Source organism: Gobio gobio (genome assembly GCF_949357685.1).
Source record: "Gobio gobio genome assembly, chromosome: 12".
Classification (NCBI taxonomy): domain Eukaryota; kingdom Metazoa; phylum Chordata; class Actinopteri; order Cypriniformes; family Gobionidae; genus Gobio; species Gobio gobio.
In genome coordinates, this window is record NC_137105.1 from 39,319,716 (window position 1) to 39,346,015 (window position 26,300).

At 37.5% G+C, this 26,300-nt stretch overlaps 2 protein-coding genes across 2 annotated transcripts; both read right to left on the bottom strand.

Annotated features, from left to right (window-relative positions):
• Positions 1 to 3,659: 3,659 nt before the first annotated feature.
• Positions 3,660 to 7,728, bottom strand: bsnd (barttin CLCNK type accessory subunit beta; the record flags this gene model as incomplete). The annotated part of the gene is made up of 3 exons (XM_079830447.1): positions 3,660 to 3,927; positions 7,333 to 7,415; positions 7,552 to 7,728. 3 exons carry the CDS (start codon positions 7,726 to 7,728, stop codon positions 3,660 to 3,662), a joined length of 528 nt encoding a protein of 175 aa, XP_079686573.1.
• A 355-nt stretch (positions 7,729 to 8,083) lies between these two features.
• LOC307134632 (uncharacterized protein) lies at positions 8,084 to 24,851 on the bottom strand. The gene is made up of 3 exons (XM_079830516.1): positions 24,489 to 24,851; positions 23,552 to 23,995; positions 8,084 to 10,572 (listed from the first exon to the last, which is right to left on the bottom strand). The coding sequence occupies exons 2-3, from the start codon at positions 23,878 to 23,880 to the stop codon at positions 10,398 to 10,400; spliced, it is 504 nt and encodes a 167-aa protein (XP_079686642.1). The 5' UTR covers positions 23,881 to 23,995; positions 24,489 to 24,851; the 3' UTR covers positions 8,084 to 10,397.
• Between the last annotated feature and the right edge of the window lie 1,449 nt (positions 24,852 to 26,300).

Sequence of the window (26,300 nt, forward strand, 5' to 3'; positions counted from 1 at the left end):
TAATTAAAGCAGACAGCTGGTAGTTGAAATGCATGGCTTTGACCCATTGTGGTAATTAACACATTCATTTACATTATTGGTTAATATAATATGTTTTTAGGAAATTAATACATGTCATATTTAATTAATAGCAATTCATATATTACTTAATCTATTAATAGAATGTTCATTAGTTGCTGATGCAGTAATCATTTAATAAATGGTTTAGTTCGTCATGAGTCATTAACTCATGATTATTTGTGCATTAGTTAAGCATGAATTAATGCATATTAGTGCACCCGTACTGTAAAGTGTCACCAATACATTTACCGAACTTTCGCTGAGACCATAGCACTTATGAAGCAATTAAATGCCATAATTTCTAGAAATCCTTCCATAAACGAAAGAACACAACAACAAATAGGCCTACTACCAATTTATCTGTAGACATGGACAAATGTATAAGTAGGCTACAAGTACAAAGCAGTCAACTCCTTTTTGGCACAAACCTCATAACCTCATAAATGGAAAGTCCCCAACATGACAGAAAAACAAGCGTGTGTTGCACATACTTTGTGGGCCAGATTATTCACATTTCAGTAGACTTTTTTTTTTTTACATAGCTAAAATAGCTATAACTGGCTCAGCAATGATCCCTAACACATTTAAAGAATTTTTATAAAATGCTACATGTAAATCATCTAAAATCAGACATCAATCCAGATATGGTTATTTATCCTGCATAAAAATTCCACATTCCAGAATCCAGGCAGTTCCTCTTTCAGTGTCCTCTGGTCTTGGTGGCATACATGAGTCAAGGTCACAAGTATTTCATCACCTAATGTTTAAACTTCACCTAATGTTCCAGCCTGAGAGTGAAACGATCCTTATCATATGTTTGTGACAAGTCATGGCCAGACCATGTGACATTAACATGCCTAATGTAAAATGTGATTGTATACACACTTAAAGGGGACCTATTATGCAAAATTTACTTTTATATTGTTTTTGAACATTTATGTGTCCACAGTGTGTACACAACCACCCTGTTGTAGCAAAAATCCATCCACTCTGTTTGTTATTTTCCCCATAAATCTGAAACAGTGTCTCAAAATGAGCCATTCAGAAAAGCACACCAGCGTGACATCACATCACATTCACGTGTTATTGTGTGACACACAATAACAAGTGAAAGAGAACTTAGTTTAAAGGCCCACTGAAATCAAAATTGAAGTTTTTTAGCTTTTAGTATGACTATGTTAGCCTTAAGGTTAGGAATATGCTGGTGTGCTCCAAAACAATGACAAAATTTGCATTTAGGAGATATTCAAAACTTACAGTCTCTCACTTCTGTAAAAATGAATGAGGACATCATCGCAGACTTCACCTTCTCATCAAATCTTCTGTCCAATCAAATGCTCGCTAGAATATGAAGCGTCCCGTCCTCTACACTATAAATAGACCCTGAAGCTGCGTCTGAAATCGGTCTGTTGTTCACACATTTACTAATTTGTACATGGTGAAAGGCACATAGCGCACTATACATGCGATAGGAAACGATTCAGACAGTGTAAATATGCTTTCAGTTGAGGCGAATGAAGTCTGGTTTCACGTTAGTTTCACGCGCACTGCAGCAGCGCACACACAGTCTAGACCAGGGGCCTCATTTATAAACGTTGCGTACGCACAAAAGAAGGTGTACGCCACTCTCTACGCAATAATTTGTATTTATAAAAAGCAAACTTGACGGGAAAATGTGCGGTCCTTCACGCAAGCTCTGACCCAGGCGTACGCACAAAAACGGGTGAAATGAGAAATGGCGACACCGTCGGCAGATGGAAGAAACACGTGAAAGTGTGTGAAACTGTTGACCATTGTGTAAAAGAAATGGCAATACTGCCTCTCATAAATAACATGAAGACTTCACAAAGCAAGTATTACAATTAACAGCCTACACGAACACCCGTTTGATCGATCTGCAGTGTAAAACAAACAAAATCAAACGAAAATTACAACAGAAATGCAAAAAAAAAAAAAGTGAAATATGTTCTGCAATAATATTGGCATGTTATACAATTCATCCTCATAAATAATATGGTAAACAGAACGAAATAATGTACAAAACTGATATTCTCGTCAATGTGTCCGTCTGGCGGAGCAGATATAGATGCAATTAGATAGATAGATAGATAGATAGATAGATAGATAGATAGATAGATAGATAGATAGATAGATAGATAGATAGATAGATAGATAGATAGATAGATAGATAGATAGATAGATAGATAGATAGATAGATAGATAGATAGATAGATAGATAGATAGATAGATAGATCTTTTCTTTTTCTCGACCATTTCTTTTTTATTTCGGCTATGGTCCGAGGTTGTGAGGCTACAGCATTTACGGCGTCTGCAACCTTTTGCCACTCAAGTAGTACTCATTAGTAATGCCCACACTGTGTCACTCCAAAAAATATTTTTCTCCTCTTTTCCACCTCGCCAACGATAATTTTTACTTCACATTGAGTGAAGTTATGTTTTTTTGATTTCCTCTCTGTATTTGCCATGATTTCGCAATCGATGAATATTAACTTGTGGGCGTTTCACGGACTATTTATGGGCAAATATGGGCGTGACATGAAGCCGCAAAAGCTGCGCTACATTTAGAATTGATTGGGATTTATTAAGGGAAAACTGCGAAGGATGTGCGTGCGCACGGTTTTATAAATCCGAATATTTCTGTGCGTACGCACGTCCTATGTTTCATCCGCACGCCACTTCTGACGCAAATCCTACGCAAAGTTTTATAAATGAGGCCCCAGAGCCGTTGACTAGAGACGAGAGCGAGCGGATCATATGCACGAGTCGGTGCATACAACAAAACATATCGGACCCATTTAAATTCTGCACGGAATGCTGTATTTCAAAGCGATATGGAGGAGATTATGATGATAAACGGTTAGAGATTAGAAGGAAACTGGCTTTACCAGACAGAAACAGAAAGGCTCTAGTCAAACTGTTGTATTAACGAAACGCTATTGGCTGCCATTTCAGGGGAAATCACGTCAACACATTGAATAATGCTGCGTTTCAAGGCACTTCAGTGGGCCTTTAATACTCACAGGATGTGCCTTCTGACATTCAGCTTTCTGTGTGCGTGCTTCAGATGTGTGTGCTCAGAAAACCATATATCAGAAGTTTAGACTGATATGGTTTTAAAACGCATGCAGATAATAAACTTTCATTATGCTGTAGAACAGCAATGTCATGTGAGCGTGACCACGATAGAGATGATAATCAAAACCAAACAGATGTTTTGTTAGTTTTTTGGCAGAGTATCCAATGCAAGAGCTGTAAAGGCTCCGCCCTCTCCTGGAAAATTGGGTGGGGAGCTGCAGCTCATTTGCATTTAAAGATACATGCACAAAAACAGCATGTTTTTACTTGCACTCAAAAATGGGCATTTACAACATGGTATATTAAATGATCTTGTTTGTATTTTAAGATGAAACTTCACAAACACATTCTGGGGACACATGAGACACTATTGTATTGTAAAAAGAGTCATAATAGGTCCCCTTTAAACATATTGATATAAGTTATTTAAAATATTTTTTTTAAAGTTGTCTGGCAAATCTTTATGTCAGATGTAGATAATGATTTTGGACATTAATCAGGCACTATTCACTGTCCAGCTCAGATGTGTAGTAACAGGAGTCCTCCATTTTCCCATAGTACATCTCTCGGTTCGGGTTTGTTCCTGTGGTTCTTCTGTCCGTCAGTGGAGTGCTAGAACATTCCAGCACACTGGGAGAACTTCGACATGTGTGGAGGACGATGACACGCTCACCGTGTTTGTGCTCAGTGTGGAATTTTGGATCTGCTGATATTTCTACTTTTTCTTCATCACAGAAGTCAGCCAAGGGAGCTCTTATTGGTTTCGGTGGACTGTAACAGGAAAATACATGTGAGTTTTATGCAATTTTAAAGGTGCATATTGTAGTTGGTGCTAATTTAAAAAAGATTTAATAAATTGTATTTTTGTGAAGAGTTAAACTTACTAGTATCCATGCAATTTACATAAAACTGACGATCATGCGGAGCGCACAATCTAACACCCTTGTGGTATTGAGCTAGCTCTTAGAGGCTGTTGAGTTGTAAAATTGAACCCTTGTCTCTTTAAGATTTTTACAAAAATAATCTCATCACGTACAGCATAATTACATTCTCTGGAAGAGGTAAGATTCTCTAAGATTCAATTATCTAGCCGCTTAACCCAGTTACAGAGTGAGTGAATTTAGACTTAATGAGTCTTGATGGGTCCTCAGAAAACACACACACACACAGACTTCAGTGTAATGACAGAACGAGAAGAAAGTTCACTGAGTTGACTGGATGGATGGATGGATGGATGGATGGATGGATGGATGGATGGATGGATGGATGGATGGATGGATGGATGGATGGATGGATGGATGGATGGATGGATGGATGGATGGATGGATGGATGGATGGATGGATGGATGGATGGATGGATGGATGGATGGATGGATGGATGGATGGATGGATGGATGGATGGATGGATGGATGGATGGATGGATGGATGGATGGATGGATGGATGGATGGATGGATGGATGGATGGATGGATGAATGAATGAATGAATGAATGTGGAGAGATCATTTACATTAACCTTTCACTCTTATAATCACCATGAAATCAAAATTGACAAATCTCTCTTTTTTTTTTTACAGAATGTTGCAGTTTAATATAAATGATTTGTCCATGCACATAATTATTTTTTTAAATGTATTTCCTCATAATCTATCATCAAAAATCTTAACCTTTCCCTCAAAATGACATTTATTCTCTTCATGAGGTGTGAGACTAAATATATTCCGCAAGTGACTGCAAATTGGCATTCAAATTGCATCCATTTAGTTAACACCCAGCTTCCTACAATCCAGCAAGTCCTTTTCTCATTCCTAATGAGCTTTGTAGAGGCTTTATTGCCAAAAAATAGATAAATATTTGAGTATTTTCTAGAAAACGAATTTACAAGAGAATAAAAATAGACGTGCTTTCTTGAATTAAGTTTAAGATTCCAATTAGAAAATGTATGCTTTTAAAGCTGCTGTCCATAACTTTTTTTGTGTTCAAGATTTACAACAATTATATAATGAGAATGTACAACATGAATCCATTTTCCAAACAGTGTTTTGTCTAACCCTGAATCCTTATGGTACACTTATAATAAGTGTTTATATTGGCACTATTTCAGACCGGTCTGGTAGGAACCGCTGCGGCTATCGATATATCTATGACCACGATCAAATTTGACCTCACTTGCCGGAAGTTATGGCTGAGCTCAGAGATGATCACGCTCGTCTGAAAATAAGTAAAATAATAGCATAAATACTGCTCGGTTTCTCGCAGAAACTGATCGTTTCGCTAGATAAGACACTTATTCATCGTCTGGTATCGTTTAAAGCCCTTTGAAGCTGCACTGAAATTGTCATTTGGATCTTGAACCATTTGGAGCCCATTGAAGTCCATTATATGGAGAAAAACCCTGGACTGTTTTCATCCAAAACCTTAATTTCTTTTCGACTGCAGAAAGAAAGACATGGACATCTTGGATGACATGGGGGTGAGTAAATTATCAGCAAAAGTTTATTTAAAAGTTAACTAATCCTTTAATATCTATATGCAATTTACAACCCCAAATCATAAAAAGTTGGGACAGTATGGAAAACGAAAAAAAAAAAAAAAAAAAAAAGAAGTGATTTCTAAATTTACTTTGACTTGTATTTCATTGCAGACAATATGAACACAAAATATTTCATGTTTTGTCTGGTCAACTTCATGTCATTTGTAAATATCCATCCTTTCCTGTCATTCAGACCTGCAACACATTTCAAAAAAAGTTGGGACAGGAGCAATTTAGGGCTAGTAATGAGGTAAAATGGTTAAATAATGATGTGATTTGAAACAGGTGATGTCAACAGGTGATTGTAATTATGATTTGGTACAAAAGCAGCATCCAAGAAAGGTCTAATCCTTTAGGAGCAAAGATGGGCCGAGGATCGCCAGTTTGCCAACAAATACGTGAGAAAATTATTGAAATGTTTAAAAACAATGTTCCTCAAAGAAAGATAGGAAGAGATTTGGATATTTCACATTCAACAGTGCATAACATAATTAAAAGATTCAAGGAATCTGGAGGAATTTCAGTGCGTAAAGGACAAGGGCGCAAGCCTAAGCTGAACAACCATGATCTCCGATCCCTCAGGGCATCAAGAATCGTCACTGCATCAAGAATCGTCATTCATCTATAAGTGATATCACCACATGGGCTCAGGACTACTTTGGCAAACCTTTGTCAAGTACCACAATACGTAGTTACATCCACAAATGCCAGTTAAAACTGTACTGTGCCAAAAGGAAGCCCTATGTTAACAGTGTCCAGAAGCGCCGTCGACTTCTCTGGGCTCGGAGGCATCTGGGATGGACCATCACACAGTGGAAATGTGTACTGTGGTCAGATGAATCAGTATTTCAGGTATTTTTTGGGAGGAATGGACGCCGTGTGCTCTGGACCAAAGAAGAAAAGGATCATCCAGACTGTTACCAGCAACAAGTCCAAAAGCCAGGGTCTGTCATGGTATGGGGTTGTGTCAGTGCCCTTGGCAAAGGTAACTTGCACTTCTGTGAAGGCACCATTAATGCTGAAAAGTACATAGAGGATTTTGGAGCATAATATGCTGCCTTCAAGAAGACATCTTTTCCAGGGACGTCCATGCATATTTCAACAAGACAATGCAAAACCACATTCTGCACACATTACAAAGTCCTGGCTGCGGAGGAAGAGGGTACGGGTACTTGACTGGCCGGCCTGCAGTCCCGACCTGTCTCCAATAGAGAGTGTGTGGCGCATTTTGAAGCGCAAAATGCGACAACGAAGACCCCGTACTGTTGCCCACCTTAAGACTTGTTTGCAGGAAGAATGGGACAAAATTACACCTGAAACACTTCATCACTTGGTGTCTTCAGTCCCTAAACGTCTTTTAAGTGTTGTGAAAAGGAATGGCAACATTACAAAGTGGTAAATGCTTTACTGTCCCAACTTTTTTTTAAATGTGTTGCAGGTCTAAATGACAGGAAAGGATGCATATTTACAAATGACATGAAGTTGACCAGACAAAACATGAAATATTTTGTGTTCATATTGTCTGCAATGAAATACAAGTCAAAGTAAATTTTTTATTTATTTGCGTTTTCCATACTGTCCCAACTTTTTCTGATTTGGGGTTGTATTTAAAATATTTTCTTCTGTGTTGTGATCTGCTCAAACCTTTTTTCATCCAAGCTTTCAGCACTCAAGTCCTGTTTTTCAGCCCCACAGAGCTCTTCCTTCTCTGCCAGTATAACAGTCACCTGTTGGACAGGGGAAACGCTCTAATGTAACACACTCTGTCAAATTATATGCACATTATAATCAAAGTAAATGCTATGAACATAAAAAATATAATCCATCTATTACTGAACAGTGGGAACAGCCCACTTTCCTTACCCTGGGGTAACACTGACACACCGACCAGACCGTCCCCATGCCCACCATTATCACTCCCATAGCACAGAACGTGGCGAACACCTGTGGTTCCTCTACAGAAATCATGAACATACCCAATGCCACAAACGCCATCCCAAGAACAATGAGCCCATAGCGGTACGGCTTGTTCTCTGCCATAGAAGAAGCGTAGAGATCCAGCAGTGGTTAACTGAGTTAACAGAGGAAAGAACCGGTGAGAGTGTGGAGCTTTATGACTGTGTCCCCATAGAGGTGAAGGGCAGACTGAGAGGGCAGGAGTGACTGACAGGACGCAGAGCCAGTGGAGAACCAAGATCCAGATCATTGAACCTGTAATGGGCCTTAGTCAGATGACCTTCCCCCAGGTAAAGGTTGCATTGGCTTAAGTAATCTTACTATGTTCCTTTCCAGAATATTAACTAAATATAGTAGAAGTCATACAAGATAAAGTGCATAAAAAAACCTTTAGTTTGATCATATTATTGGTTATATACAAATCAACAACAGAGCTTTTGTATCATAAGGTGTTTATATGCACAGGTGATAGCCAGGCAATACACAAAGAAAATCACGTGTAACTGACAAAACATGACAGAAAATAGACATATGCAGCATTATGGGATATAGAAATAATAAACATACATACACACAAAACAGAGATAATAGTTTCTGGTAGGCCTGTTAAAGTGACAGTGAACGTGACATTCTGGAGAGAGGCACATTTCCTCAATCCTAAATTATACAACATAAAAGTAAGCCTACCAAAAATAAGATTATATACATTATGACATTTCTAAATCTTTCTAATCAAAACATGTTCTGGTCATTAACAAAAATCAAGGCACAATTAAAATTTTGGTTCAGCTTATTGATAAAGAGGTACTCGATGCCATGAAAAGTGTTAACCTTCATGTTCTGTTCAGACAGACTTTATATTTGGGGTCCCAGATCCCCCAATAATAAACACTACCTTTATTTTTTTAAAGAAGGTAATTCTTATTCAGCAAGGATGCATTAAATTGATCAAAATAGTCAATACATTTACATTTACTTTATTCATCAAAGAATCTTTAAAAAAATTGATCGGTTTCCAGAATAATATTAAGTAGTTACTTTCATAGATTGTTTTCAGCTGTTTTCAACATTGATAATAATAATTTTAAAAAAAATTCTTGAGCAGCAAAACAGCATATTAGAAGGATTTCTGAAGGATCATGTGACACTGAAGACTGGAGTAATGTTTTTTTTTAAATTCAGCTTTGCCTTCACAGGAAAAATTTAATTTTCAAATGTATTCAAATAGAAAACGGTTATTTTAAATTGTAATAATATTCAAAATATTACTGTATTATTGATCAAATAAATGCAGCATTGGTGAGCATAAGAGACTTCTTTCAAAAACATTTAAAAATATTACAGACAAAACTGGAATGGTAGTGTATGTGTAATATTAAATAATAATGTATTTTTCATATCTTGTTTCCCTTTCAGATTCCCTTTAAGTCCATCTAATCCTATTCAAAACCCATTCAACGGATATTACTGACCCCCTGAATGATCATTAATGTGACTGGTATCTATATTCTAGTAACACTGTTCCAAGTAAAAACACATTGGAAAGTAGTTAGTAGGAACTACTTAGGTTAGCAAGTAGTAGTAGTAAGAACTTTTGTAATGGCATTGGGGTCTGTCAGACCCCAGTCTTTATAACATTTATACTGTGATTTACTGTCAGATAATTTAAGTATATTTTCCATTTCAGTATCCACATATATAGCTATACAAAAGTAAAATAAATAATATTAATGTTTAAGTCATTGTTACCAGTTATCAGCCAATAAACATGATTTTTTTGTATGTACTCAGTACCAATTAAACAAAATAGCCTGCTATATATATTTTTAGCCTAATGATGGGACTCATTATTTCTAGTTGGACTACCCATTTTTAAATGCATAAAAGTTGACCATGTGCATGTATCATTTCTTTTTTCCAATGGTTTATAAAAATTAGCCTACAAATCCTTTGTGACTGTAAGATAAAAAAGATGTTTTAAAAGCCGTTTTCCACAGTTTGTCATTTGAAGCATGTAGAGATAGAGTTATCGGTTTTAAAACATTAAAAAAATCGGTTATCACGTAGGCCAAAATTGCCATATCAGTGCATCCCTAAGAAATAGGAAACTAGCATGTTCTGTCAAACTACATGTAACAAATAGCACTAATATTGGCTAGTTCAGTTTTAGGTTGGAAGTCCAAAGTATTAGTACAAAATGTAAAAACTGAAGTTTCTTATCACTCAAGGCACTTCATTTTTAGAACATATTAGAGATAGAAATAGAGCTGCGCGATATATCTGCTATCAGTAGACATTACAGAATTTTTTATTTATTTATCAGTCAATATTGTGTATTTGCTTGTGAACTCGTTTCCCTTTTAGATTATTTTTGCAGCCTGTATCTAACAATAACTTAAAGGGATAGTGGAATAAATAAAAAAAATTCCCTTTAAGTGCATCATCTTGACAAGTGCATGCAGAGCTGTGTGCCTTCATGCATGAAAAATAAGTTAAATTATTGTCATTTTTTAGCAGAAATAAAAAATAAAAACTTATCCTTCTTTCATACTTCACAACGTTTTGATGCCTACATTCGGTTGTAGAATTTAAAAGTATTTAGCTTTTTATGGTATGGATTTTAATATCTGACATTTATTGGCTATCTTAACATGAAAATCATTACTGGCTTATCTGAATCGGATGGATTTTAATATCTGTGCACCCCCAGCTTTTCAATCATTAAATGTTGGTGTCCACAGTCCCAGCAGTAGTTAAGGTTGGTTCACAGCTGTAGTGGTCTTCATAACAGTCTCATAGGATGGCGGCGGCTCCATTTGCCAGGGAGGTGGTGTTGCAGGTAGGCTCTGTGGACTGCCGTCTGAGGTGGGAGGCACTTGGACTGTACTTTGATTCTCTGCCGTAGCCCTCCGGATCCGATCCAGCCTCCTGGGGAAAGGGAAGAGCAGTGCCGCATGAATACCTGTATCACAATATCGTTTGAGTATGTGGCTTAAAATGCCCCAATATACTCACAGTGAAGTTCTTTTTTATTATTCGCTTAAAAAGAAGGGGTAAAAGGAGTTTGAAATACCTTTGTTGTGGCATTTAGATAAATATGTACCGCACACTTTCCTCACATTAACAAAAACAACAAAAATGACAACGGTGAGAAAGCAGCAGCAGTTAACCCTCTGGTACTGTTCGCTTGTCTGTCAAAAATGACCGAATCCTTCTTTTTTTTTCAATGAAATGATTGCACTATTTTTTAGCTTGATATTGTTTTTTTATTCAATATTTTGTATTTTTAGGTGATTTTATGGTTTAGTTTTAAGAAATTTCCAACTTAAACTGTCATAAATCTTGAACGACTAAGTTTGGTCTCTTTTTAAAGACAACACTTGGCAGATAATTGCTGAATTGAAAATAGTTTTAAAGAGTGAACTTGAAAAAAGTTATAATGAAAAAAAACGCATAAAAATACAATTAAATGTTTATATGAAATATATATTTTCCAAAAAACTGTGTGAAAATCAGAGCCATAAATCTAAGCTGTGTTCCAAATTTGCTTTCAGTAAGAATTTGTTTGTGCGCAGTACCAAATGTTTCCAATAGATGAAATTCCAATGCAGTCATTTTTGATTCATTTGTGACTATTTTTTTCAGGACCATTTAAAGCAGCACTAGGTAGTTTTTGCTCTCGGGGTCCCCCTACAGTTGGGAAACAGTATTGTCCTCTACTACTGTCGTAAACTGTCATTCTACATCAGTGGATGCATTGCACGTCCTTTTGTTGACATGACAACCATGATAGCCCTGAACACTGCGGGAGGAGTTCACCTGTCTATGGAGTTCACATGCAGGTGTTCTGCTTGCATCGCGTGTGAAATGTCTTCATCCCAGGTACAGTGGCATATGTTCAGCATGTCATACGATTATAATTTCATGGGTTTTATTTTTTTCAAACGCCAAATGATCGCGATGCTCACGTTTACAAGCCAGCGTCATTATAGTAGCCTAGTCTATTGTTTCCAGTTTTACAGAATCTATATGATACTTCAATTCAATGTTTGAGTGGTAGGTAATCACCATATATCGTCAATATTATAATATCAAGCTACCATAGATGAATCTGCAAATGTGAAAAATCGATTTGCATTATAGCTTGAGGCAAGACAAATAAACCAATATCAAAGACATGTTAGGTATCCTAAAATATGATTTTGTACGTCTTATCATGTGTATTTACTTGCAAGAATGTAGCCCCTCCTCCTCCAGCTCATGCCCGCGAGCAAACACCGGCCCAATGTTTATCCTCGTCCTGCCTTTAATCCGATCACTTTCTCGTTTACTCTTTTTGCTTTCCTCCGACAAAACCTTTGCTTTCTTATTTTTCTGTGCTGCTTCGGCCATGACTATAACATTCGGCAAACAAATAATAGTTTGGCTCGCACGTCCGAATTTAAGGAAGTGGGCGTGGTGGTGGAAGTGACGTATATGCCGTGAAGCAGTCGAATTTTGTAGTTCTTTTTTTCTCGGGTTACTACCCGAAACCCGAAGTTTAAAAGTACGATTAAAAATGATAGAGACCCCGTCAGGCTATGGCTGACGTGTCATTCAACCTATTGTAAGTCGATGTATCATCACAAGAGGTTTCAAAATATATTATAAAGGTTGAAAAGTTACCTAGTGCTGCTTTAACCATTTCGAATCATGTCCAGCACCAGAATTTTTATGTAGCGTTCACACCGGACGCGAATAATTCGCGCTATACACGCAAAGTTGGACGCTTGAACATTGAGTTTACTCGCTTCATTCGCGCGTGAAATTCACTTCACAACAGATGCAAATTCACGTCATGGGAGGGGCTTCTGCCGGCCGGCCGGCTCGTCTCATTGAGAAATGGCTGACATGGGCTGTGAATATGTGACAAAACGTAGTTTTAAGACTTTTTCAGGCGATAATGTAGTTGTTTAAAGCTCAAATCTGTGGTTTATTTATAAAAAGAGTGCCTATTTGAAAAATTTATCTGGCATTTTAAGAGTTGTGAGCTCCAGTGGATCAACGGCGCTCCGCGCTCGTTAACCCCGGCGAGGGCAGCCTTTCCTCGGCTAGTCCTTCTGCCGTCTGCCGCTGGCTCTGATGTCTCTGTGGTGTGTCTCGAGCTATAACTCGTCTTGTGTATATGTAACGGGTGATCTTTGGTCTCATGGATCTATAATTTGTTCCCTGACAAATCGTTTAGGCTGAGGGCAAACTGAAGTTTTATTACTTTTTTTATTTTTAGGCTATAACTTTACGTTACAGTTGTAGCCGACTAGCACTGACTTTGAATGTTTGACTGAATTGTTTGCTTTATTTCATGTATAGCTTATCATACCTTTTACTTATACTTTTGTATTATTGATCATACATACACTTGCATTTAACAAAAAGATACTGGGTTGTGTTTCATGTCATTTAATTTTATCACAGTGATAATCATATTGTCTGAACCAGATATTAAGATTTTGTACAGATTTTCTCCTCATTGTTGTCACTACTAGAGCAAGCTCCTGATTGGTTAACGCGGCGCGAATATCCGCCAAAGTTCCGATTTTTCAACTCGGACGATTCGCGGCATTCTCGCGAATCACGCGTCAAACGCTCAATTCACGCGAATCGCGTCATTCGTGCTGCCTCATTCACGCAAATCGCACCGCAGAATGTCTATTCGCGTATTTGCATTGACTTAACATGTAAATCACTTGCGCGAATCGCGTCATTCGCGTCCGGTGTGAACGCACCATAAGAAAGCATCTGATACTTTATACAATAGATTCCTTTATAGCAAGCAGCTTTGCAGTATTATGCATGAAAAACAGTGTCAGTGTCGCTTTAAATTATAGAATTACAACTTTAAGTTTTACTACAAAGCGGCTCTCCAGTGTGTCCGTGTTTTTACTCGATAGACTGAATACAAGAAATGAGCCGGAGAAGATTTCCACACCAAAGAAGGCGGAGCCTCAGAGCCACACCTTATTATGTAATCACCACAGACAAATGGTGGGTTGGACCAATGTGTTTACCAGCCGGAGCAAACTTTTTATGAAAAAAATTCCAAACAAACAAACTCCAAACAACAAAGTTCATTTTTGCCTGATTTTGTTTGAAATGACATCACACCAGTTTGTTCTTCGATTTTACTTTAGGCATACCATTTCTCCATTAGGTCCTACAATGCCCCTTTTTATAAGATGTAAAATAAGTCTCTGGTGTGTGTTTCTGAAGTTTTAGCTCAAAATACCCCACAGATTTTAATACCATGTTAAAATTGTCACTTTTTGAGGGCGAGCAAAAACGTGATGGTTTTGTGAGTCCCTCAAATAAGCTGCTGCTCCCGGTCCCGGCCCCTTTCTAGAAGAGGGCGGAGCTTTAAGAGCTCATGTTAGCAGCTCCGATTACCTCAAGCAGACACACACTGAAAATGTCAGAAACTGTTCAGCCTTTTATGTTCAAACCGGAGTTGGAAAATGATGGAGAGACTCAAGAAGAAGTGACTACATGTAGAATGCAACAGGACTTTCTGAATGATTAGTTGATGAATTTAATAGCTGACGTGGAGTTCAAACTACACTATGTAACTTTTCCGTCCACTAGAGGTCGCCTGTTCAAAACAAAGGCGTAGTTTGATGATGCCACGTTTGAGCGCAGAATCTTGGGACATGTGGTCTTCACCTCACAGCCGGTAAAAAACAGTCAGGATAGGACTCGGGCAGAAATTATGTTCATAGATGCGATTATTAACATTACTGTAGTATGAAGCAGAGCAGGACCAAGTGTTGTGGAGCTGAGCAAGGCCGCAGGAGCGATGGAAGAGCGGGACTGTTATTATGGCATAGTCGCCGGCAGGACTTTTCCACTTATTCCACTTTTCCAGTCATGAGTATGAGGTAACGCAACTCTGTTTATCGTATTAGATATATCGGAGTGTGTTAAAATGGAAGTTATGACGTTCGCTCGGCGGCTGCTATGACACTTGTTCACACTGCAGTGAGAGTACAGCGTTTCTGCTAAATAAAACCGGAAACCGAGGGTAACGCAGATATGACGCAATCGACAGGCGACTCCCTCAAACGCATAGCTCACACGTCCCGGTTCCTTGGTTCAAATAGCAATTTCTCACGATTTACAAATAGTTGGAAACATTTGGGATATTCAAAGTACTCAACTGAACAAAATATATAACACTGGCCTAGTGGTTTTTGGATATTTTACTGCAAAAAATCTTGCATAGTTCACCTTTAACTATCTTCAAGTCATTGATTAGCATATTCGGTCACAATAATCTATAAATCGCTCATGTGGAAACTGTTGTAAGATGCCTACAGAGCCAGAGAATATGCTGCATGAAGATAGAACAGTTTAGTTACGGTTTATTACGGTTATAACTTATGTTGTCATCTTGCTTTTATGACATGCTATTGCATTTGTGTTATGTATTGTATTGCAATAAATGTTAAAAGACGGATGCGAAACCTTGAGCAGACGCCCAAATGTGCTCTGCTACAACAACATATACTCTCCTCAACGTGGCCTAACCCCCTTGCACGTTGCCAGGGGCAGGGTTTATGTAAATTTTAGGGTTAGTGATGTCACTAAAGCTGAAAATATACTTCTTTTTTTTTTTTTTTTTTGCACAGTCAAGCGCACATTTCTTTGAAAGAGAATATCTCCCTTTGCTTTGAACACGTAACTTTGCAGATGTTTTTTATGCTCAAACAACATTACACACTAACTAAAGTTAAAAAAGTGAAATCATAATCAACCCCCCTTTAATTAGCAACTAATCTGGACATTTAGGTTAACAAATTATGGAAACAACATTAATTTCAGAGGGAATTTCCCAGATTGTGCTTGCATTTGTTTATGCAATTCTTTTTTTTAAGTGAATCCAACTTCGAGTTCAAAACCAAAGACTTTTTCTTTTTTTTTTTAAAGACGCTTAGCATTATTCTCTTTAAACTACTGTACTTCAGTTGCCAAAAAGACAAGGGGTGGAGAGAAGGGGGAGACCCCTAGGCACTGATTTGATGGCTTCAGTATGTTGCAAGAAACAAAAATCTCGTCTCTCTTCCTCTCGAGCCCTCCCTCTTCATTTTTTCTGGGCTAGTTTACAATGCTGACTGCTTTCTGTTAACATCTGTAGTCCTGATCATGTGGTCAGAATAAACTGCTCTGCTCCCTTTGATTCTTGGTTCTTTGATTCTCCTATCTTCCACGCATGATTCTCTAAACAAAAAGCCCATAAATATATTTTTGTATATAAACTGAGATCATTATGAAGTACCAGCAACTTACTAGTATGTACATGGCAATGGGCCTTTTCTTTCTCTTGTTCTCTCTCTCTCTCTCTCTCCCTCAGACATGGAACACTGAAAGAATTTGGCGGCCAGCAGCTGTTCAGTCTTCACTTGGTCTGTAAACATTACCTTGCCTTAACATTTTCTCTCAGTTTCTCCATTAATTACATTTCATGATTGCATTCAAGCGCTGACACGTTTGAAAAAGGTTTCTGATTGCTTTGACAAAGGGGAGTCAGTTTAAACACTTAAACTAATTACTGTAATTCACAACGATATTACATGGAAAACACTGTTGTGTTGAGCTGTCATTTACATGGGCACCACAGAATGACACCCTAAAAAATCTAGTATGCAATTTCTGCATAACTAGAGTCACCAAACAAATTGCAAAAATGCTCAACAAACAACGAGGAATGCTTTGATAGCACCACACAGTTGTCTGCATATTAAAGTGGAATTATAAAAAGTAAATAAATAGATAAAGCTGAAGTGTGAAGTATGAATGAACTACCAGCATCTCATATATAAAGGCATATTGGATATATGGTTCCTTGCTCTTGCTATAAGAGGAAAATGTAAAGCTTGCCTTCCGACGACTAGTACATCGTACAGTGAAAATAGATGTAAATGGTGGAGACATGAGTTAGTTTAGGACGGGGTGCAGCAGACCCATCATCTAACACTGCAGACTCTCACTGTTTTCACTGCTGACCTACTTCTATAATCAGAACATTTGTTACATCTGCGTAACTTTGGCTTTCAAACTAAGAGTGGGTCGAGAAGAGACAGAGCACCTTCTTAGTTTGCAGATTTTTATCAACTGAAAGCCAGAGAAATACTGAGTGTATACAAAATAAGTTTCACAACTGATGTTTACATTTTTTCAGCAGTCATATAGTGTGTGCAAAACAAAACATCACTATTACCGTTACTATTGTTCATACTAAGTAAAAGTAAGCGAGTAAACCAACCACCTGTTGTCCCAATAGGCTTTATGCCGAACGTCGCATGGGCAAAGAGGAAAACAGGTCTTAGCGCATCCGCTTGTTGGAGAAAGTGTTAACGCCAGTACGAACTGACGGCGATATCTATGGACTTTTAAAGAGTTAGTTTACCCAAAAATGAAGATTCTGTCATTAGTTACTCACCCTCATGTCGTTCCAAACCCTTAAGACCTTAGTTCATATTCGGAACACAAATTTAGATATTTTTGATGAAATCCGAGAGGTTTCTGAACCACACATTGGCAGCAAAGTCATTGCAGCTTTTAAGGCCCAGAAAGGTAGTAAAGACATCATTAAAATAGTCCATGTGACTACAGTGGTTCAACCTTCAATTCATCTCTGCCGTCTCATATGAGGACATGAACACACGAACGTCATCTCCAGAGCCGCTCTGAGAGTCACTTAAGCACTAAACACTAATGTAAAACACTAATGTAATAATAATAAATGTATAAATAATAAATAAATAATAAATAATTTAAGTAATAAATCACAATTTTTATTTTTATAATGAAATAATGAAACTTTGTTTGATAAAAAAGTGTTTAATTAAATTAAAAGATAAACTAAATTATGTTTTATGTTTTCATTTTACACAACACAGAATTTGTGGGAAATCTTAATGAAATTTAAAAACATTTATATGGTTGTTTTTATGAATTCAGTTAATTAAGTTGCTTGTAGCCTACTATTTACTAGGGCTGGGTCTCAATTCAGGGGTTCCAATTCAATTAGATTCTCGATTCGATTTCGATTATTGATTCAACTCAATGAATATAGATTTAATACAAATACTATATTTATAAAAAAGAACATTAAACATGAGTTTACAAGTGGGTAATTAAAAAGAAATTAAGAGCCACATACCTGTATATTAAACACTTTATTTTAGGTACACTTGGGTACATTAAAACAGAACTTTTTATCTTTTAAATAATTTGTGTTCCGAAGATGAACAACGGTCTTACGGGTTTGGACCGGCATGAGGGTAAGTATTTAATGACAGAATTCTCATTTTTGGATGAACTAATGCTTTAAAGGTCCCATGGCATGAAAATTTCATTTTTATGAGGTTTTTCAACATTAATATGAGTTCCCCTAGCCTGTATATGGTCCCCAAGTGGCTAGAAATGTTGATGGGCGTAAACCGAGTTCTGGCTGTCTTTCTCTGCCTTTGAGAAAATGAGAGCTCAGATGAGCTGATCTGGAATTTTCCTGTTATGACGTCATACCAGGAAAGGTTACCTCCCCTTCCTCTGCAACATAATCTAACACTCATTTCAAATGCAAAGATGTCAGCCAATCACAACAGTGGGCGTTTTCACTGAAGTCTCACAGCAGACACGCCCCTTGAAACAGGGCATTCAGCCAGAGGGGTAATAACAGTATAGAAAAAATGCCTTTTATTTCAAAATTATGACATTTTTTAATGTAAAAATCATACTAACAATATAAGTACACCTCAGGAAACATTATAAAATAATAGAAAAATGCCATGCAATGGGACCTTTAAGGTAATCAGCTAACCTATCTAGTTATTTTTATAGTTGCCATTTTATTCTTTTTAAAGCTGCAGTCCGTAAGTTTTGCCTCTGTGTCGTCATCTCTGTTTGAAACCTGCAATTGCAGTTATTTGTGGAGTTATCTGTACGTGGGTTGTGCGTCTGCGCGGCTCCTCAGCGCGGATGAATCTAATGTTTTGAGGAGTTTGTGTGGCTGTCATTCATTCACCGCAACGGATTCGCAATAGATTTTGGATAATGCTTAACCAAAAAAGGTTATGTACTGCAGCTTTAAATATGTAAATGCTACTGAGAAGCAGATATCAATCTGCATTTGCGATGGATCGGTTATGCTCATCTTTGCTCGCTTTCTTGGTTTCTTGAGTAAAACAGATCTATATTTATTAACAGAGCACATATGAAAGACCTGAACAGGAAATTATACAATCTGAAGTGTGTTGCACATAACCACCATGATTGCTTATTTAGGTCAGGGTTAGTAGGGTGTCTACTCTATGATGTAATTTCCTGTTATGTGTGGGGTTTGGTTTAGTTTTTTTGCATGTCTCTGCATGTTGCGAAAAAGTACTAAAAAGCAGTGAGCAATATATATATATTCTTCATTATGACATCAGGACAGCTGTACCATAATGCTGCGTTCACGCCAAACGCAAATAGTGCGTCAAAATCACGTCTACCGCGTCTAGTTTGAATCCATTCGCGCGTCCGCGGCAAATTGGTTCAAGGCGCTCCAGGAGAAATATGTCATAAAACACCACTCTGCCTCTTTTCATTTTCATTAAAAATATATATTAAGCATTAATAGCCACACAAATGTGGTCCAGGCAACTCCTACATTATCTTCACTGCATGTATATTTAAATATCCTTAAAAAAATAAAGTTATGAAACTTCTCTTTGCCCTCAGTCAAAACGATTTGGCAGACAACAAATTATAGATTCATGACACCAAAGATCGCCAGTTAGATCCACACAAGATGCACCATTACAGAGACATCAGAGCCAGCGGCAAACGTCAGAAGGACTGGCCGAGGAAAGGCTGCTCACGCCGGGGTTTATGAACGCTGAGCGCCTGGATCTCACAACTCCAAAAACTCAACTCCAAGTTTCTTTTTTTTAAATAGGCGCTCTCCACAGATATGAGCTTTAAACAACTACATTCCCACCTGAAAAAGTCTTAAAACTACAATAGTACTTGTGACACAATAGTAGTATTTTTAATTTATGCAGGGTTTCTCATCACGTCACTTTACCACGTGACAGCAGAAAGCAGGCTCCTGATTGGTTAACGCGGCACGAATTGACGGCAAAGTTGAGATTTTTCAACTCCGGCGTCAGACGCGAATCCGCTTCAAACGCGTGAATGCACAAAAAGCACCACTCGCACATAGGGGTGTGACGGTTAGTATATAACCGTGAGACCGACAGTTATAGTTAAACCCCGTCATTAGAACTCTATAACCGCCAAAACAGTGTTATTAAAATATTTTTTACAAACATAAAAAAAAAAAAAAAAAAAAAAAAAACATTTTTTAGATAGGTTCCCTCAGCTGACGAGGGAAACGGAGGCGGAGTTAGTGGTGCTTCGGAGGCTGCTACTGCTGGATATGATTCGGGAGAGGTCTGTGCACCACCCCCTACCAAGAAGAGAAATCTTGGAGATCCCCTTAATAAACGGAGGTCTGAAATCTCTGCCCCTTTACCGATCAGAGCGCGCGCTGACATGGAGTTAACCCGCTATCTCCAAGAACAACCAATTGACTCTACGGCTAATCCACTAGCATGGTGGAGAGACAATGAAACACGCTATCCGCTCTTAGCAAAATTGGCACGTAAATACATGTGTATTTGTGCTACAAGCAAAGCATCAGAGCGAGTTTTTAGCACTGCGGGTAACATAGCTACCCCTGTCAGATCGTCACTAAAACCAAGTAAAGTGAACATGGTGTTCCTGTCACGGAACTTGGAAGTCGAAAAAGATTAGGAATTTAAAATGTCATTGCACTTTTTTTGTTTCCTGTATTTAGTTAGTTTAATTAAGGTATTATCACAACAGTCGTTGTTCGACTTTTTTCTTTTTCTTTGGTAAAGGTATGTAGATTTTATCATTTGTAATTTAGGCCTAGGCTACTCATTCATTTTTATGCAGCTCTTATAGAATTTAAGTAGCCTACTTGTTTTAAAGGATTAGTTTACTGTGTGTGATTTATATAAAACATAGCATGTTCATTGCAAAGGTTTTTTTTGTTGTTAAGGATTTGTTTGTTTGACTCACATCATAACCGTCATCACCAATTCTGAAACCGGCACACCCCTACTCGCGCATAACGCATGTATCGCGAACTGGACGTGCGAATGAGGCGGAATCGCGCCGCAGGACCTCCAGACGCACGTCAACGCGCCTTTCCATTGACTTAACATGGAAATCACTCGCGCCAGACGCTCTATTCGCATTCGGTGTGAACGCAGCATTAGGCATGTGCCGGTATACATTTTTCATGTTGCGATTAATTGCTGAAGCTTTTATCCCGGTATTCGGTATTATCACGGTATTGCAATAAGTTGCAAAAAAAGTGTTTACAGGTTTAACAACTTTCTTATAGCAAAAAGAACCGAACATTTAAATACAATAAAGCACATTTTTACAGAAGTTATTGTTCTTTGATAACGTTAGTTAAAAAAGCAACTGTTAGTTTTAGCTCAGGTCCATTAAATAATACAGTTACAACTTTTGATTTTAATGTGTTATTAAATTATGAAATTTACATTTAACTTAATAAAAAGATTAATAAATGCTTTAGAAGTATTTTTCATTGTCAGTTTGTTAATGAATGAACTAATGTTAAATAATAGAGACTTATTGTAAAGTGTGTGACTGAACAACAAAGAATCCGAACATATTCAAACAATATCTAGGGCATGTAGTCCAGATTAAAATATAAAATGTTTTTGAAAATGTGAAAATGAATAGCCTTAAGTCTTTAAGTATTTGGTTACGTGATGAGCAATGTAGCGAATACAGAAATCTGAATGGCTGTGAGTGTTTTGTTTACGAGGATTACCGGGGAAACGGCTGCATTTCTGCTGTTCCGTCAGCGCCCTCTGCTGTCTGAGAGTGAATGTGCATATATTCATTCAGCGCATCTCCTTCACTTGTTCCGCCATGTGCTGCTCATGCATGTTGGGTTTGTTTACATAAATGTGCGTTCCTCTTTGACGTGTTGTTCATTTTAAACGGTTGATGGGTAAAGTATTCTTAAAATGCATTCTAATAATCTGAATAATTCGTAATAAAGAATTATTCATGGTATTTTGAAGTGCCCACGATAACAATATCGTGCATGTTCATTATTGTGATAAATCGTATTACCATATACTGCCACATGTCTATGTACCATCCTGACAATGTTGATTTTATGCATTCGAAAAGAATCCAATGTATGATAATTTCTGTATTAAAGACATGTTCATCATAAAAGCCAAGTCAAAGTATTTTTGAAAAATTGATAGATACAAAAAAAAGAAAAAAGAGTGCTATGAAACTGATCCATGTGGGTTCCTGAATCCTGACCTCTCAAAACCTGATTTTGGTATTTTCCATTTACCCTACAAATTCTGTACGTATTTTTGTCCCGAATTACAGTCAATGCTAGTAGCCAAAGGTCAGAGGCAGTCTGCAGATAATAAAATCTGTTTCTGATTTTAAAGGTCATGTAGTGTATTTCAGCCTTTAGCCTCTCTGTTTATATTGTATCTATTCACACTGTTCCGGAAACTTGATTGACAGTTTGACAATTACATACTTCAAGACACTTGTCTATTTTGTATACAACTGCCACAACTTTGGCTAAACCCTTGGTTCTCTTTAATTGCACTCATAAATTAATTATATGTGACCCTGGACCATAAAACCAGTCTTAAGTCGTACGGGTATATTTGAGGCAATAGCCAACAATACATTGTATGGGACAAAATGATAGATTTTTCTTTTATGCCAAAAATCATTAGGATATTAAGTAAAGATCATGTCCCATGAACATATTTTGTAAACTTCCTACCGTAAATATATCAAAAATGTATTATTAGTAGTGATATGCATAGCTAAGGTCTTCATTTGGACAACTTTAAAGGTCCCGTTTTTCCTGTTTTTTTGAAGCTTTGATTGTGTTTACAGTGTGCAATATAACATGTGTTCATGTTTCACGTGTAAAAAAACAGTATTTTTCAGACAATTTACTTATCTGTATATGGCTGTTTTCACTGTCCTCAAAACGGCTTGAAAGATTTCCCTGTTCTATGAAGTCCCTCCTTCAGAAATACGTAACGAGTTCTGATTGTGCCAGCGGTTCCCGTGTTGTGATTCGACAGCAGCTTAGCGCACGTTGCCTGGAAAGGTCACGCCTCTTACCATAACGGGGAGATGAACGCGCTCAAACTACAGCGTCCCTGAAGGCCAAACAAAGGTGATTTGACTCCGGGATGAAAATAACAGCGTCTGGACGACATGGCGACAAACGCAACCGAACGCAACACTTCCTCTTCTCCACGAGGGAGAGCAACAAGACCACGCCCCCTTTTTTGCGTATTCTTGTGGGCGGAGGTTAGTCAACAAACTGTTCTACTGACGTAATTAAAGCAGGATATACAGGGATGTAGTCCAAACCGGCCGTTCGCTGTAGGCTTTGAAAGGGAACTTCTGTTAAATAAAATATCTCGCTTGGCATTGAACTTTGAGCTTTATAATTTTACAGGTATTATATATGCTCTAACAGCAACATTACACACTAACTAAAGTTTGAAAAATTGGATCACGAAGAATTTTCTCAATATTTAGATTTTTTTGCACCCTGAGATTCCAGATTTTCAAATAGTTGTATCTCAGCCAAATATTGTTCTATCCTAACAAACCATACATTAATGGAGATCTTATTTATTGACATGGTGTAAATCTCATAAATGGTGATCAATCTCAATTTCCAAAAATGGACCCTTATGACTTGTTTTGTGGTCCAGGGTCACAAAATGTGTGTGAAATTGGTGTAATATTTGCGTCTTACCTCTGCACCGCAATGGCTTGATGGTGGGTGTAACGGGTGCCCGTTCGCGGGTGTAGAAGAAAGTGACCTGCCAAGGCTACATGACTGGATTTGATGACATTGCAGAAGGCATGGATAAGGATGAACAGGCCCAAAAACACTAAGGCCACACCAATGAGAACAATGTAAGACTGCATGGTCATGAAGAGCACCATGCCTGTTACCACAACCATGATCCCCAATGAAACTTGCCCTTTGTGCTGGAAGGACATGTTGTTTCTTCTGGCTACGCCATCACTAGTAGGCACATTGTCTTCCTCCCTTGTAACACCGTTCGTATCACCGTGCATGTGTGTATAAGAGTTTGAGAAAGTTGCGTTGCACAAAAAGCACAGCACAAAAGTCAGTCCAGACCTGGTGTCAGTTCATATCCTTGGAGATCCTAGAAAGAGATTACAGACCATCCTACACATAGAACAGAAAAAAAAAGAGAGTTATAGGCTACTACATGCACCACAGATAGAAAATATGTAACCTACATTGATTTAATTGTATTTTTGTACTAGTACAGTACAATGCAAAAAATTACAATAATAATAATCCAGGTAACCAACAAATATGTTAACATCTGCTGTTCAGAAGTCAAAAATATAATATGACAGAATAAAACTGACTACATTAGTTAGACTAGAAAATTGTCACTGTAAGGGTTAAAGTAAAAATAGATCCTACCAATTGCATTTTACAACTTCCCTATCAATAGAACACCTAATACAGTCTTGTCCAAACAAGAGATAAATAAAGGCATTGCAATTATTATAGTCTAATATGATGAGTTAATATTGTGACTGACTGTTTTCTCTTTTTTTCAGTCTAATGTATAACAAAACAAAAAATCAGACCTATTGAGTTTTCCTGTTTATCGTCGTTATATTAAAATACATATAGGCTACATTACCTTGTCGGTTTGAAGCAGTCCGACGTGCGTTTGTTTTGACCGTGAAGTTGAACATGAGTGGATGAGTGTAAACGTTTCTTCTAATGAACTGTCTTCAACATCTGCACGTCCTGAAAGAGCGTCCAGCTCTGCTTCTGTCATTGTACTCCACGAGGATAATCATTTCCACCGAGCTCTTCCCTTTATCGCGGAAATCACGACTCAGCCAGTCATTTCCTTAAAGAATGCTTAATGGAAAATCTAATTCTTCCCACAGTCATCGCTGTCGGTACATATGCCATCTGTTTGAGTCTCTGTGGTTTTATTTAAACGAGAAAAGGAAGTGGCAGCGTTTATGGGCGGGGGTTGATGCCACTTAGGAGCGTTGTCCGATTCGTGAATCGTTCTTTTATATCGAATCTTTTCAATGAATTGGGTGAACCGGTTCATGAACAGATAATTTGGCTGAGAGGCCATTTACAGAATTTAATATTATTAGGGTTGCTTGCATTTTTGTCTTTACTTTTTCTAATAAAGAGTTTTGGGAAAACATTAATCAATTAATCACAAAAATGTTATTGAAAATCATATTTTTAAACAACAGCCTGATTTTATATTTGCAGAATTCGACTATAATATAAAACCTAATTAATGTTGTCTTAATATTTTACTCGCACAGTATAAATGGGTATTTTATACATTAGAATAAACATTAGGAAGGTATATCATACGATTGTCTTTTTTTAAATCAAAAACATGAAAATATAAAAAATATACAAATACCTTCAGGTGAACATTAGCATTAGCACATAGAAATCAAGAAAGAAGTAAAGATGGGCTAATTATATATGAAGAGGATAAGTGAAAGTAAAAAAATAAACAAACAGGTAGGCTACCAGCCTATACGGAAACAATAATAACAAGGGATCATTTAAATAAAACGAATAAAAACAACACATAAAAGAAAGAAAGCTGGTTGTAAAGGTGATTTTTGTCAGGCAACACTCGATGACGTGATTACGCCTTGATGTAGCCTACAAGAATCGCTGAATCTATTTTGAACCATTTTTAAATGAACTGTTCGAAAGAACCGACTCGCGGAATGGCTTCCCATCACTTGTCGATAAGGAAGTCGCCCAGTCCTGGCTGGGCGTGGAGGAACTCCCATGTTCAGAGATTTCTCATACACAGCTTTATTAAAAAAAATATTTCGTCATAATTACATGCTGATTTATAGCCTATGCGCTCATGTTATGACTCAGACTAAATTCTTAAAGCATGATTGCAGGGCCACTTAAGCTATCCACTAGAGAGGGACACAACTGGTCCAGATCAGATAAAACTATGACAAAGAACACTAAGATAAAAACAAAAAGGTTGACATGGAGCACGATAAATCTAAAAATAAAAATAAAATAGGCTACATAAAAAAAAATGAACAGAGGAGAGTCTGCTGGCGTGTTTTTGTCTTAGTGTGTTTTGTAGAATTGCAGCACTCCTCTCAAAAATAGCTTCAGTACACATCTGTATAAAATGTTAAGCTTTCAAGGCTGACATGTTATGGGAAATAGATTGGAAGGAATTGGGAAATTCCTCCTAACCATTATTTCTCATTGGTGTGCCAGTGTCGGCATGTTAGTTGGAAACAGCAGGCTATGGGTGTTGTTTATCATGCAGGCCTACATGGTTAAGATGGTTGTATTCTTGGAAACGATCTGAATATGTTTAAAGGGACACTACTGTAACTTTTTTGTTTAAAATTAAATAATGAGTCAATACATCATCAATCCATTTTCCAAAACGTGTTTTTGTCTTAGTGTTTATATTTTAGAC

Coding starts and splice junctions, on each gene's coding strand:
- LOC307134632 (XM_079830516.1), bottom strand. CDS start 23,880: ATGCACGGTGATACGAACGGTGTTACAAGGGAGGAAGACAATGTGCCT. Junction 10,573..23,551: donor CAAGCCATTGCGGTGCAGAG/GTAAGACGCAAA, acceptor CCCTTTCCCCAG/GAGGCTGGATCGGATCCGGA.